Below are 14,472 nucleotides of genomic sequence, written 5' to 3'. Positions count from 1 at the left end.
TGACCGTAGGCTGTTTCCACCCTCACTTTAGTCATTCGCCAAAAACTAGGGATGTCCCGGTCGCACTTTTTGGTCCCGATACCGATCTGAGTTTTCAGAATTGAGTATCGGCCGATACCGATACTTTCCCGATTCGATACTTACACTATTGAGTATATATAGCAATGTATTTTTGGAGCAACTAAGATGTCTGAAGCTAAAAGCACTATTGGCAGAAGCTTTGTTTACCTAGAAATTATTGTAAAACTCATTTATTGAATCAAAATTCCTCTCAGAACGACTTAAGAACTTATTTAAACTTTATTCAGTCAGAACAACAAAAACCCAGTTACACTCTGCAGTCTTGTTTCTCTTTTTTATGTTAACTTAAACAACTTCACCTGGATTTTGTGGCAAAAAAAAAATAAATTAAAAATGAAACCCAGTGAATCAGTTTGACTAACATATAAAGTATAAAAAACTACAACATAAACAGTATTCAGTCAAACCAATCAGAAGAACCCAATTCCACTTCAAAGTGTCTTTGGCTGGTTGGGTTGAAAATAAGTCCTAATAAAGTGGAAATACAATAATAAAAATAAATAAATCTTAAACATAAATGTTCTCAGGCTCCAAAGTAACTTCTTTGTGTATTAAATGTCAGTTTACCTTAAAGCAGTATGAGAGGTTTGACCTGAATTATCACTAAACATTTACATTTCAAAGTGAATTATAAAAACTTAATTCCACTTCAAAGTGGTAAAACCTGTTTGACAAAAGTACTCTGAACATAGTTCTCTCAAAAACTTATTGAGAATATCTCAGTCTCCCTTCAAACTAGTGTAACCTTCTGGGTTCTTGTTTTCACCATATCGCTCCCCTGTGGTACTTATCCTTTATTTTAAAATCCTTTATTTTAAAGTGGAGAGTTTCCTGCTTCGTTGCGGCTTTTTCTTTAGTTGTTGTAAACTGAGCGTACTCCGCCGCATGTTTACTTTTTAGATGTCTTATCAAGTTAGTTGTGTTAAACGAAGCTCTGGTGCTCCACCTCTCGGGACTGTGGTGAAGCTCTGGTGCTCCACCTCTCGGGACTGTGGTGAAGCTCTGGTGCTCCACCTCTCGGGACTGTGGTGAAGCAAATAGTACAACTGGCCGCTGGACTGGTTTGGTTGTCGACCTTAAAATACCTCCAGACTGCTGGTTGATCCTCTCAGTGGCTTTAGGCTGCTAACGGCAGTTTACAGCAGGTCGCAAACGGGGCTCGCTTTACGGCAGCTGACGGGAAAACTTTTTTTTTTTTACATCGGCGGAGTGATCGGCTGGATTTGCAGATTCCCGATCAGTCACAAATCAATATCGGCCCCGATCCGATATCTACCGATCGGATCGGGACATCCCGACCATACAGAGCAGACTGATAAACAGCTGAAGTTGGACAGAAAGTAGGAATCAGTGGGTTTTGTCAGGAAAGAACCTTAAAAACACATTTCTGAACATTGATAACTCATATTTTGTTTCCTCTCATCACTAGACAATCTAAATGAACAATTGTACTTTGTGAATCTTCAAAAGGAAAAGAATCGATGTTCTGATTCTGGAGCCAACACAAGTCGCTAAATTGAGACAATATCAACAACTTAAAAAAAAAAAAAGGTTTTATTGAAGAAAAAAGTCAACAGGAGATGGAAAAAGTCTCCAGCGAAACACAATAGTACAAGTAATCACAACTATTTACTATCTGAGGCCCAGCTTCTTCTTCTCTTTCTGTTTTTTGCGAACCACTTCCATGTTTCGGTCCTTCCACATGCTCTTCCTCAGCTTGATGGGACGGCTGCCAACATACTTTCCTGGATAACAAAAAGAAAAGCTGCCGTTAGCTCAGATTCACATGAAAGCAACAAATCAAACTAAACATCGTCCATCTCAGTATCAGCGACCAACCCAGATGTAAAAACTAAAGTAGTACGAAACGTTCCATCGACAGAAAATAAGAGTGTAGATATTTGGGGAAGACTGACCGTTCATCTCCCTCATGGCTCGGACGTAGTCGTTTGGATCTTTGAAGCTGACAAAGCCGTAGCCTTTAGTTTTTCCTGTCCGTTTATCTCGGACGACCTGACGACAAAGACTGATTCAGCATTCAAAGCAACACAGTTCATCCAGAAGGTGTTCACAGCATTTCATATTTTGCCATGTTACGGCTTTATGGATTCAACTGGTTTGTTGACATCAAACCTCTACACACATAATGACAACGTGAGAAGGTCAGTTTAGCTCAAGAAGAGTCCTGCCGGTTCAGAACTTCTTTTCTGGACTTTCTCCAGCTTTGTGCCTGAAGACAATCCTGTCTCCGAGCTCGACAGACACTTCCTTTGGTTCGTCTCTGCACCGTCCACTATGGGACCTTGTGTCGATGCTGTACATTGGTGGGAAAAAGTGTTTGCCGCCTTCCTGATTTCTTACTTTTTTGCCGACCAAAATGACCCTCAGAGCGCAGCGACGACTCATCCAAGAGGCGACAAAAGAGCCACAACAACATCTAAAGAACTGCAGGCATCACTTGCCTCAGTTAAGGTCAGAGTTCATGACTCCACCATGAGAAAGAGACGGGGCAAACGTGGCCTGAATGCAGAGCTCCCAGATGAAAACCACTGCTCAGTAAAATGAACATTAAGGCTCGTCTCATTTTTACCAGAAAACATCTTGACGATCCCCAAGACTTTAGGGAAAATGTTCTGTGGACTGAAGAGACAAAAGTTGAACTTTTTGGAAGTTCTGTGTCTCATCTGGAGTAAAAGTAACGGCACATTTCAGAGAAAGAACATCAGAGCAACAGTAAAACCTGGTGGTGGCAGTGGGGTGGTCTGGGGCTGTTCTGCTGCTTCAGGACCTGGAAGACTTGCCCTGATCAATGGAAGCATGAATTCTGCCGTCTACCAAAACACCCTGAAGGAGATCCATCTGTTCCTGACCTCCGGCTGAGGAGAACCTGGGTTCTACAGCAGAACAATGATCCAGAACACAGCAGCCAGTCCACCTCTGTATGGCTGAAGAAAAACTAAATGAAGACTTTGGAGTGGCCGAGTGAAGGTCCTGCCCTCCATCCTACTGAGATGCTGTGGCAGGACCTTAAAAACAAGGTTCACGCTCCAGAACCTCCAATGTGGCTGAATTACAACAATTCTGCAAAGTTGAGTGTCTAGAATTCCTCCACAGCGTCGGAAAAGACTCATTGCAAGTTATTCCAAACACCTGATTGCAGTAGTTTCTGCTCAGGGTGGCTCAACCAGTTATTAGCTTTAGGGGGCAAACTCTTCTTCACACTGGGTCATGAAGCTGCTTCCTCATTAATAGAACCCTTCATTTAAAAACTGCATTTTCTGGTTACTTGTGTTTTCTTTGACTAATGTTTACATGTTTGATGATCTGAAATATTTAAGTGTGTAAAACATGTAAAAAAAGTAAGAACTCATGAGGGGGAAACACTTTTTGACACCACCGTATGTCTGTCCAGGTGGACCAGAGGTGGACTCCAGTGAAGCTGTCGAAACATCTCAAAGAGGATCAGTGGAAACAGGAAGAACCTGAGGTCAATTTAGAGCCGTGAAAACTTAAGTCCCTGGAACCTCTGACTTAATACTTGAAATAAATTTACGAACATTTTAAGAAAAACTCTTCATGTTGTCATTATGGCAAATATGTGTAGAATGTTGAGGAAAAAATGTATCTATTTTGGAAAAAGACTAAAGTAACATATCAAAAAGTGAAGCGCTGTGAGTACTTTCTGAAACAGCAACTGAAATAACAAAAGAAAGGTTGACGGCGGTAAAACCGCTGCTTCTCTCTTTGAACTCAACCTACCTTAGCTTTGAGAAAAGATGGGTATCTGCTGAAGGCCCGGGCCAGTATGTCATCATTGACCTCATTACCAAGATCCCCACAGAATATACGGAAGTCATCTGTGACGAGGAGAAAAAACCCGGTGAGAAAGAGTCAAACGTTTCCGTCCATTCAAGAAGTTCCTAAAGTAAAAGTTTTACATTTTGCTTGAATCCTCTACATTTTTTTTAATGAAGGTCTGAGTCTCCTGAAAAAGAGCGCAGCTGCGAAATTACACCGTGGATGGCGGATTGTTTCAGAAGATTGGAACTACTTTAGTCACCAGTGCAAATTTTGGGTCAAACGGCAGCAAAGTGCATTATAGTGATACATTCACTATAATGCACTTTGCATTGTAATTCAAGGTAAATAAAATGACGCAAACGGCACAAAACCAGAGTATCTGCAAACAAGTCATGGAAGCAGGAAAAGAACATGTAAACCCTGTAAACTTCATAAAGAAAACAGTTCCTCATACTGAGAAGCTTCCGATCCCATGATCTCGCTGTGTGTAGTTACCTGACTCCCATTCCAGCAGACTGGCGTCCTCCCAGCTTGTCCCTGCTGCGGTGCGGATACACTTCTTCACCTTTTCAATCCTAGACTTCTTCTTGTCCTCCGTGACACTTTCCACAGGCTAGGGGGGGACAGGGACAGGGACAGAGACAGGGACAGAGACAGGGACAGAGACAGGGACAGGGACAGACACAGACACAGACACAGACACCATCAGCCAGACCTCCCATCTTAATTTCTTCTGGACCGTGGGCGAGTCTGGACCGGGTCTGGCAGGCCGGTCTGGACCGGGTCTGGCCTGTGAGCCATATTTCTGACCCTGTTGAAGCTCTCGCCACAGATCCAGGCTGGAGCAGCAGTGAAAGCTTCACCTTCTATGTGCTTTTCGTCTCCTTAACTGTGCTGGACCACCAATGGGAGGGGGACAGTCTGTGTGTCTTTCATGAATGGAAAAGCTTTGCATTCTGGGTCATCGGTCAATCTGTTGAACCATCCATCAAAAATCCCCCTCTGACAGTCGTCCAGAACTTATAGTTGTTTCATGTATCCTTTGTGCTTTTTACACGTCTGGTACCATCGAGGTTCGACAGAAACTGTTTCTACTTTCCTTCTACCTGCCCCAGACAGCGAAGGATCCAGGATATTCAACAAGTTGAAATGGAGATTTGGAGGGGCTTTGTCTTCTACATGGGCTTCACCACTAAATCAGTCTCATGAAGCACTTTTTTCATTCAGACTCCACCAGATGGCACTCTTAGTTTGTAAGATAGAGGCTAGAAGACTAGAAAGAAAAGACTGGCTATAAAGTGTGCTTTCACATGTTCGTTGAACAGACAGCGCCATCTCGTGGTGGTTCATGAAGCTTCATTTCACTACCTTTAACTGCGACCCTACGTTTCTCTCCTTTCTCAGGGACCCACGCTGCAGGTTTGTTAGAAGACATGCTGGTACTTGTCGTGGAACAGGAAACAGTCTTCCTTTGAAATATTTTATAATGTTTCTTTTCTAAAGAAAGAAATCCATTCTTGGTTTTACCAACATGGGTCCAACCTGTTTGTACCCGGGGCAGTAAATAAGAAAGCGTGGAGCACGTTGTACCTCAGCATGAGCCGGCTCAGACTCGGGCATATTGGGTCCAATGACCACGCTGTTGTCTTCACTCTCCTTCTTATCAAGAAGACCTGCAGCCATGACTGTAGCCTGCTGCTGGGCCACCCGAGCTGCCAGCTCCTCCTGAAACAGAAGACGGTCAGGAGAGATCTCAAGTTAGCGGGGGGGGGGGGGGGGGGGGGGGGGTGAGAGAGAGAGAGAGAGAGAGAGAGGAGAGAGGAGAGAGAGAGAGAGAGAGAGAGAGAGAGAGAGAGAGAGAGCGAGAGAGGAGAGAGGAGAGAGAGAGAGAGAGAGAGACTGTGTAGATGTACTGTATTGTGATGGATCAATTACTATATAGTGATGGGATTACTTTATTGTGGAGCTCCTTGCTCTGAGCCTGCTGAAAGCAGTAAGCTCTTCTTTTTATAAGTGAGGTCCAAATGGACTCCAGATTCTGCCTGTCTGCCTTTTCATATGTTGGTCACTCACCATTCTGGCTTGTCGCTGAGCTCGAACATCGTTTTTCTTGGGTGCAGCCGGAGCAGGAGGAGCAGAATACACAGTGGGTGCTGCCTGGATGACTGAGGGGGTAGATTTCATGGGAGGGAGGGGCCCCTGTCTTGTAGGCTGTGGTGGCATCATGGAGGCCATTTCACCAATCTGAGCGAGACGCAGAGACGGGGAACATCAAGCAGGCCGAGCAGAATCAAGAGCAGCAAGAGCTGACGTGAAGCCGAAGCAGCGCCAGACCAGCCAACATGACCACCGTGTGAATGAAAACGCAGAGTGAGGCTTCACTGAGCTCTGACCTGAGGAGCTGCAGACATGTGTTGGATAGGCTGAGAAGGGCCCTGAGGCATCTGGCCCTGCAGGGAAGGAGGAAGCATCATCGGGGGTGGAGGAGGAGGTCGGGGCAGAGGAGGTGCTATAGGAGGACCCCGCATCATCGGCAGCCTCTGACCGCCTAAATCACACACACACACACACACACGCACACACACAGTTGATGTGACTGAACAGAGCAGCTGGAGAGATGAGCTGTGACTCCCAACAACTCCAAAGGACGTTTCTACTATTTCCACCAGAGCAGCAGTGTCCTTTAGGAAACACTTCACTCCGCTATGAGACACCCCACTATTTTCTACCCACAGAACTTCTTTATAATGAAGCCAGACTTTTGCATCAGTAACTACTAAACAAACTACAAACTACTGTAAATGAAATCTTGGATTTTTCAGCCATAAAATGAGCTTTTTAATGGCTTCATGTGAAAGAGAACTTTTGTTGTTGATCAGCGTATGTTTACGTAGGTTGCCATGGAAACGGCTGTAGAGCAGCGTTCTATCATTCTACACCTCCATTCCTCCATGTTGAAGCTTTTGATTCAGACACGTCCAGAAATAAAGTGAAAGCAGCAGAAATTCACTATGGAATGTCCAAATGTTGAAAAATATTTCGGTGTCTAACTGGGCCCACATTGCCTTGCTGTTAGCTGAAGGCCACTGGATCCACTTCTCTTAGAGAGAAATCTGGTAGGATTTTAGTTACCGACTGTCCCCACACTGTGACCACGGCCTCACACACACACACACACACACATTGTTTAATAAAGGCTATTTAGATTAGATAAACCTTTTAGTGCCACACATGACAAATTGCGGCGTTGCAGTAGCAGAGTGGACATTCACACAGGACTCCTCAGCAGACACTTGGAGCTGGATGCAGGCGGCTTCATGGAATAATGATTTCAATAAATCTTATTGTTCGGTTAATTTCCACTAAACTGAAAGCTAATACTGAAGTTCTATGGTTACTAGATCTCTGTGGAGCTTTGATACTGCCGTCACACTCCACAGCTGGAAAACATTCAGTAACATCGAGTGAGACAGGTTGGACACACCAGTCAGTCCCACAACCAACTGAGCCAGAGACTCACCGGGTCTTTGTAGGATATGAGGGATGAAGGCCGGTCTCATCATCGGGGGCGGGGGACGTACCGGAGGAACTGGAAACAATAAGTCACAGTCAGTGGGTCAGAAACTAAACAGGTGTTGCCCACTTATACATTATTATACAGAAAGCAATGCAATCGTTCACAGATGGGAAAACAAAGATCCTTTTAGGACCAGACTGGACTGAAGAGGACTCACATGATGCTATCAATAAAGGGTTTTCATATTTTTTATAGGTTTGCGCAAATTAGAGGCCAGCACTTGATAGCTTGTAACTGGTAGAAGTTACTAGTTAGAACACATTTTAAAACACATTTTATACGAGAGCAGCAGCGATTGGTGAACATTTACCAACTGGTTTTTCACCAAGCTGAGAGCACAATAAAGCGTCAGCTGCTCCTGCTGCGATCACACCTCACCTGGACAATGAATAGAAAGACCGCAAGAGGCTATTTTTTCAAGCTTTGCAGTGACTGAATGGTGATAACAGAAGTGATTGTTGTGCAGAAGATGAGTGTGTGTGACTGTGCATGTGTGATTGCTGAGCTGCAGTGCCCCCTCTCTGCCTGACTGTATCAGGGTATCGGTGGGTGTGGCTTCCAGGCTGAAGGCAGCAGCTCCATCACATCAGGTGGAGGTGATCTGCTAATCAAAAGAGTTTGGAGGCTTTCACTCAGAAGGCAGTGAGCGGGTAGTCTGGACTCCAAAATCAAGAGGGAAGGGAGACTGTGACAGAAACAGCTTGCATTAAAAACAAGAAGGAGTCGGTGAGATTTGGTCATGATGTGTGTTTCTTGCATTTGGGTTGCCATGAGCTGTTTTTAGTCAAGTGTTTATTAATATGTTATACGTTAACATGTTGGTGGGAAGAACATTTAAAAAATGTGGATCTTCAAAGAGGAAAGTTAAAAGCAGTTTAACATAGGAGTGGTTAATAGGAGTTAAAATCTGCTAAAAGTTAAAATCAATATTGAGCAGTGATTTAAAATGTATTTCATTTACTTGGGGTATTTGAAGTATGGAAAATGTGTACTTATTACCCATTTTTTTAATTTAAAGGTTAATTTTTATTAGTCAAAAAAAATTAAGTATTTGATTCTTGAGTTACATTTAAGTCTCTATTTGTGTTTATTTAGAGGTTTTTCACCTGTTTGGTCGGTTCAACTATCAAAAGAAAAGAAACAAAGTCATTGAGTGAATTCCAGTCTTCTGAAGCAAACTACCCTTTTAAGTGGGAGAAATCATAAATTTCAGCCCCCTACCTATTATATAGGAACATATAACAAACGCTTCACTTTATAATGTGATGACATATTGTTGTACTGAGAGACTTGTGTTTGAATGAGGAAACGGTGTTGACATAAGTGATTTTAAATTAGTGGTGGTAATACTGTATACCCTGGGAAAACGTTGGGAAGGTTTACGGGTATCAAAATGTGGATAACGACCAACTCTACCTCAAGTCAACAACACACAGCCTTGACAAACAACGTTTTTAACTATTTATCTCCAGATCACAGGTAAGAGTTTAGGTTCACCTGGTCCTACGAAAGCTGGTGGTGGAGGACCAACAAAACTGGCAGCTCTTGCTTCTAATGTCTGCTGAACCTAAAGAAAGAAGAAAAAGGATGGAAAAGGGGCAACAACAACAACAACAACAACAACAACAACAACAACTCAAAAGATGGCTTAGACCGAGAACACAAGAAAAACAACACATTCTTTATACAAACCTGTCTGTAAGTGTTGGTGCCTATAATGGGGCGCACCACCGGGACTGCCAGAGCCACAGGCACCGCCTCCATGACAGGTTGGCTTCCTGCTACCGATATTGGACCACCAAGAACTTCTTGCTCAAAACTACAGAAAGTCAGATATTTCAAGTGGTTATTAACTTGTCTTAACTAGCTGATTCTCTTATGGATCAGAGACTAAATCTGAATTAAAAACCTCTGAAAAGGTCTCCTGATGTGTGCATTTTCATTCTGAAATCAAACATACTGGATACGGGTTCAAACTAAAATGTCTCTTTCAGAGTAATGGTATACACAAGCAGAACTGGTTTATTGTTTCAGGAACCCCATTAGTTGCCACAGTAGTGAAAACAATTCTTCATAGGGTCCAGAAAGTAATACATCTATTACATGATACTTATAGATCAGTCAAAAAATCCATAAGCATATGTAATTACCAATACAAATAGAATCACAACTAAAACCAGGGCAAAAAATAAAACGACAAAAACAGAAAATAACATTTTTCAGGGCAGAAAAGCGCTTCCCATGAGTTCACCCTGTAAACGCTGTATAAAACCGTCAATAACGCCACATTTAGTTGCAGATCTGACCACACCTGTGGGTGTGGTCGGATTTCCTTTTTTTTATATAAGAAAAAACGAGTTTTAAACACGGCTTTCGTGGTGGTGCGTCAGATGGGCGAGCGAGCGTGAGGAGAAAGAGAGCGCAGTGGGTCCAAGTTACGTGATGCACCTGAACGCATCACTCAGGGTAGCGTACTACAGTAGCAAGACGAGGTCAGGAAGACAAATATCACTTTTCGGGGAAATTTTGGAGAAGCAAGAGTTGTTATCTAAAACCCCGGGGTGTGGACGGCAAAGTCGGCAAAGACGATCATCCGCGGAAAAAAGATGACGTAATCGCACCCCTCTTCCCCCCCACCACGGCGTACAAGCTCCGGTCGATTTAATACACAAAGAAGTTACATTGGAGCCTGAGAGCTTTTATGTTTAAGATTTATTTATTTATTTATATTATTGTATTTGCACTTTTTTAGGACTTATTTTCAACCCAACCAACCAAAGACACTTTGAAGTGGAATTGGGTTCTTCTGATTGGTTTTACTGAATACTGTTTATGTTGTAGTTTTTATACTTTATATGTTAGTCAAACTGATTCACTGGTTTTCATTTTTAATTGTTTTTTATTTGCCACAAAATCCAGGTGAAGTAGTTTAAGTTAACATAAAAAAGAGAAACAAGACTGCAGAGTGTAACTGGGGTTTTGTTGTTCTGACTGAATAAAGTTTAAATAAGTTCTTAAGTCGTTCTGAGAAGAATTTTGATTCAATAAATGAGTTTTACAATAATTTCTAGCGAAACAAAGTTTCTGCCAATAGTGCTTTTAGCTTCAGACGTCTTAGTTGCTCCAAAAATAGACTATTGAGTATATTTGCAATAGCAATGTGAGTATTGGATCGGGAAAGTATCGGCCGATACTCAATTTTGAAAAATCAGATCGGTATCGGGGGCAAAAAGTGTGATCGGGACGTCCCTAACACACACACACACACACACACACACACACACACACACACACACACACACACACACACACACACACACACACACACACACACACACACACACACACACACACACACACACACACACACACACACACACACACACAGCTGGAAAGAAGTGAAGCGGAGGAGACAAGAGAGGGAAAGACTAGACCATGGAAGAAGATGATATGAGAAAGACTAGAGCACGGGGAGAAGAGGGAGCCACTGATGCAGCTGAGAGAGAAAGGAGAAATGTCAGTGATCTGTTGATCTCCAGCATGAATGGGACACTACAAGACCGATAGTTGTGAAGTGTAACATAGTGTAACATGAAATTCAAGCTCTGCCAAGACTTTAGTTTGACAGCTGAGATTTTCAGCTAAATGCATGTAAATGTTTCTGGAGGTCTCTTGTCCTCTAAACAAGAGTTTTGCTTCAGTGTTTCAGGTTTATATAACCTTTTGGGATTACTCTAAATAGTTACCTTTGTTTTAGTGCAAAGATGCATGAAAACATTATGAAAAGTTTATAATCAATGACGTGTTTATACAAAGTTTTATGCATTTTAAAGAGAAAATAAAGAATATTATTCAATATAATATCAAATTTTGGATTATTCTGCGTCACGCAATAGAGAGTGACCAGGTCTTGCAGAAGCAGCATTTTGCAGCCTTCAGCCTAAAGTAGTCTGGCTGCTCCATGAGGAGGGTATCTGGGTGTCAGGGTTGTGTTACGCCTGCTATTCTTACTAAAACAACTAAAATCCCAGTGGATAATAAATACAGCAGTAAATTTTATGGGAAATATTCCGGTCAATCTTTTCCCGTTATTATTTTATAGCATTGTGTCGTTGTCCTCAGACAAATTCAAGTTAGCTCGAAAAATCTCAGTAATCCAGGGTCTCCTTCACTGCTCTGTTTAGTGCTCTCTCTCCATCCATCAGGCAGGAGATACATATGGGAAGTATATTTCAATAAAAACACTTTTTCATGAGTAGACAATGTAAATAGTGGTCTTCAAATGTGAGAAGAATTCACAGCTTGTCAGAAAATACATCACCAGTTGTACTTACAGAGCCATTTCCGCCTCCATCTCTTTGAGACGCTCCTCTCCTGACTTTAACGCCATGCTGTGAGACAAAATCATTTCATTAAATCCAGCAAAACAAAGAGTTTCATGAGTTACACATCACAATAAAGACACTGATGCATTTAATGAGTCGGATACAAATTAGTTTGATCAGAGAGAGAGAGAGAGAGAGAGAGAGAGAGAGAGAGAGAGAGAGAGAGAGAGAGAGAGATTCACAAGGCTGCCACTTGTAGAAAAAACAGGTACTAGAAGTACTATATGAAGTACTATATGAAGTACTTTGGCTTCAAAACAAATGAGCACAGTGTCTCCATCAACACTGAAGCTCCACTGTGTAAACAGTGTTTAAGAACATGTCTGGCCAAGGCTGGAAACACTACTAACCTGCTACACTACTAACCTGCTACACTACTAACCTGCTACACTACTAACCTGCTACACTACTAACCTGCTAACCTGCTAAACACCTGAAGGACAAACACCCATACCTGCATAAGGAGTTCAAAGAACCACAGCTAATAACTTATATACCTATAAAAAAATAGCTCTTGGAAAAAATGTAAGCTATTATAAATATTAGTATTATAAATATGATATAATAAGTAATATAAAAGACTATAACATGAAAACATTTTATTTTAGCCATTTAATGTTCTAAAGATTACTCCATAGTAACATACTATTTAAAGACATTGGTCCTACTGAAGACAGGCTGGATCTAATGACATTATTTGTGTTCTCTTTATATTTGGGAAAGTATCTAAAGTATCAAACTACATGGTGGTATCGGTATCGATACCAAAGTGTTGGTATCGTGACAACACTACAGGCAACCAAAATGTTTCCATATGAAGTTACAAAGGAAAAACAAGGTTATCAGGCAACCAAAATGTGTCTCACCCTCAGGAAGACTAGAAAGACCTCGAGGTGACGATACAGACAACACCTTTAGCTGAAGTCAAACTAATTGATTCAGAACACTCCATTTTATTACATGTATTAATTGCAATAATATCTTTGAGATTTGGAAGAATAAATACAATGGGATTAAGCCTGATCTGTTCATTTTTAGATGAACAATGATTTGTTTCCTCCTTGGAATAAAGAATTGCCTTCATATTTAATGAGGTTTGAAATTGCGATCAGATGTGTGAATAGAAGAAGTTACAGTGAAGCTGAGACAAAAATGTCTTTGCGGTGAGAACAGCTTCATGTATCTGCAAGTTTTTACAGAAAATAAAACACTGCAACTGTAAATCTGTAACGGTTCACTTTCAATGAACCTATCACACCTGACAGGGGATCATGTGTGCAGTGTTACTGAAATAAACAGAAAAGCTTCAAATCAGAATGATGTTGTGAAATCACCAAGATGACCAGAATGTTGTTAATAACCCAGTGACCTGTTTTAACAATTCACGTACAGAGAGAGCGCGAGAGATAGAGGGGTTATCTCTGTAACAGTGGCCTGAAATGACTGTTGTATTCGGCGCTATATAAATAAAGTTTATTTGAACTGAAGAGTCTTCAGTTAACACGGACGTTGATAAGACGAAAACACCGGTGGTTCACACTGCAGTCTATGAAGGTCCCCAATTGTTGCAGTAATTGACGCATGAGCACGCTTTGTGCGCTGTACTGGAAAGAAATCCTCTTGCTGATGTTATCAAAACATATCTCATCTTGCCAATCACAGTTTAATACGAGCTCCACGCGCAGGCTGTAGTTGAAGCTAGCTAACGGTGGTTATCATCTATATAACGGCCGCCTTCATTCCTCCCCAGTGAAATTATTTCAATGTGATTGCGAAATAATCGAGGGAACCCTTAAACATTGTTATTTAGGTCGGAACATAGCAGATTAAAACACTTACTTGAAGCTAATGTTGCTACCCCAGTCTCAGGCTGACCTCCTCCTTCTTCTTCTCACGCCTCATCGGCGGAGTCCAAACTACAATCAGGCGGACACCGCCCTCCTGCGGTACAGGGGTGTACTACAACATGAGTTGTTCTATGGAATCACAGGAGTGCCCAAATGAAACGGAAATAAATGTAGAAATACAAAGAGAATCAATAATACAAAAAATATACAAAGGTAGTCATATTCTTTTTCTATCTTGTATTTGTTTATTCCATTTTGTCAATGCTTCTCCTGTTTTGTCTTTTCCATTTGCTTTTTGTCATTGCAATTACTCGTTGAGTCAAGCCATCTGGAAAAGACAAAAGCAATACAATGCAAATCAGCAAGGGCTGTGGACGGGTCTTTCTGTTCAGGGTGACGAGTCGATACCTGATCACACGATGACATAGAGAATGACATAGAGAGGTAGAACCAGCACACAGCGGTAATGCAACAAACATGGATGCAAACTGCTGTTAAACCAAAAAGAAGAAGAAGAAGAAGAAGAAGAAGAAGAAGAAGAAGAAGAAGAAGAACTGAGGGTGACGTCATGAAGAGAGTCGGGCCCATAGACATATACACTAGACCCCTCAGGAACAGACGTCAGTGTGTCTCTGCATCACTGTTCTGCTTTTGGTTGTACAAACAGACATAATAAGGACAATCGACTGCGTGAAGGGATTACCTTCCACAGGTAGGAAAAACATATTTTTTGTTGTTGTGTTTAGTTCATATAACATGAACTTGGGACATAGATGAGCTG

At 41.8% G+C, this 14,472-nt stretch overlaps 1 protein-coding gene across 1 annotated transcript; it reads right to left on the bottom strand.

Annotated features, from left to right (window-relative positions):
• Positions 1-283: 283 nt before the first annotated feature.
• On the bottom strand, positions 284-13,750 carry rbm42 (RNA binding motif protein 42). Its single transcript, XM_080471201.1, has 12 exons — positions 13,684-13,750; positions 11,794-11,850; positions 9,152-9,278; positions 8,957-9,026; positions 7,403-7,471; positions 6,276-6,430; positions 5,956-6,126; positions 5,473-5,607; positions 4,378-4,495; positions 3,841-3,938; positions 1,998-2,094; positions 284-1,826 (listed from the first exon to the last, which is right to left on the bottom strand). The coding sequence occupies exons 2-12, from the start codon at positions 11,847-11,849 to the stop codon at positions 1,714-1,716; spliced, it is 1,209 nt and encodes a 402-aa protein (XP_080327327.1). The 5' UTR covers position 11,850; positions 13,684-13,750; the 3' UTR covers positions 284-1,713.
• Between the last annotated feature and the right edge of the window lie 722 nt (positions 13,751-14,472).

The sequence above is a fragment of the Lipophrys pholis genome, assembly GCF_963383615.2.
Source record: "Lipophrys pholis genome assembly, chromosome: 9".
In the NCBI taxonomy this organism is placed as follows: domain Eukaryota; kingdom Metazoa; phylum Chordata; class Actinopteri; order Blenniiformes; family Blenniidae; genus Lipophrys; species Lipophrys pholis.
Note: the sequence above shows the minus strand (reverse complement) of the source record. Positions and strands in the feature narration are given on the sequence as shown.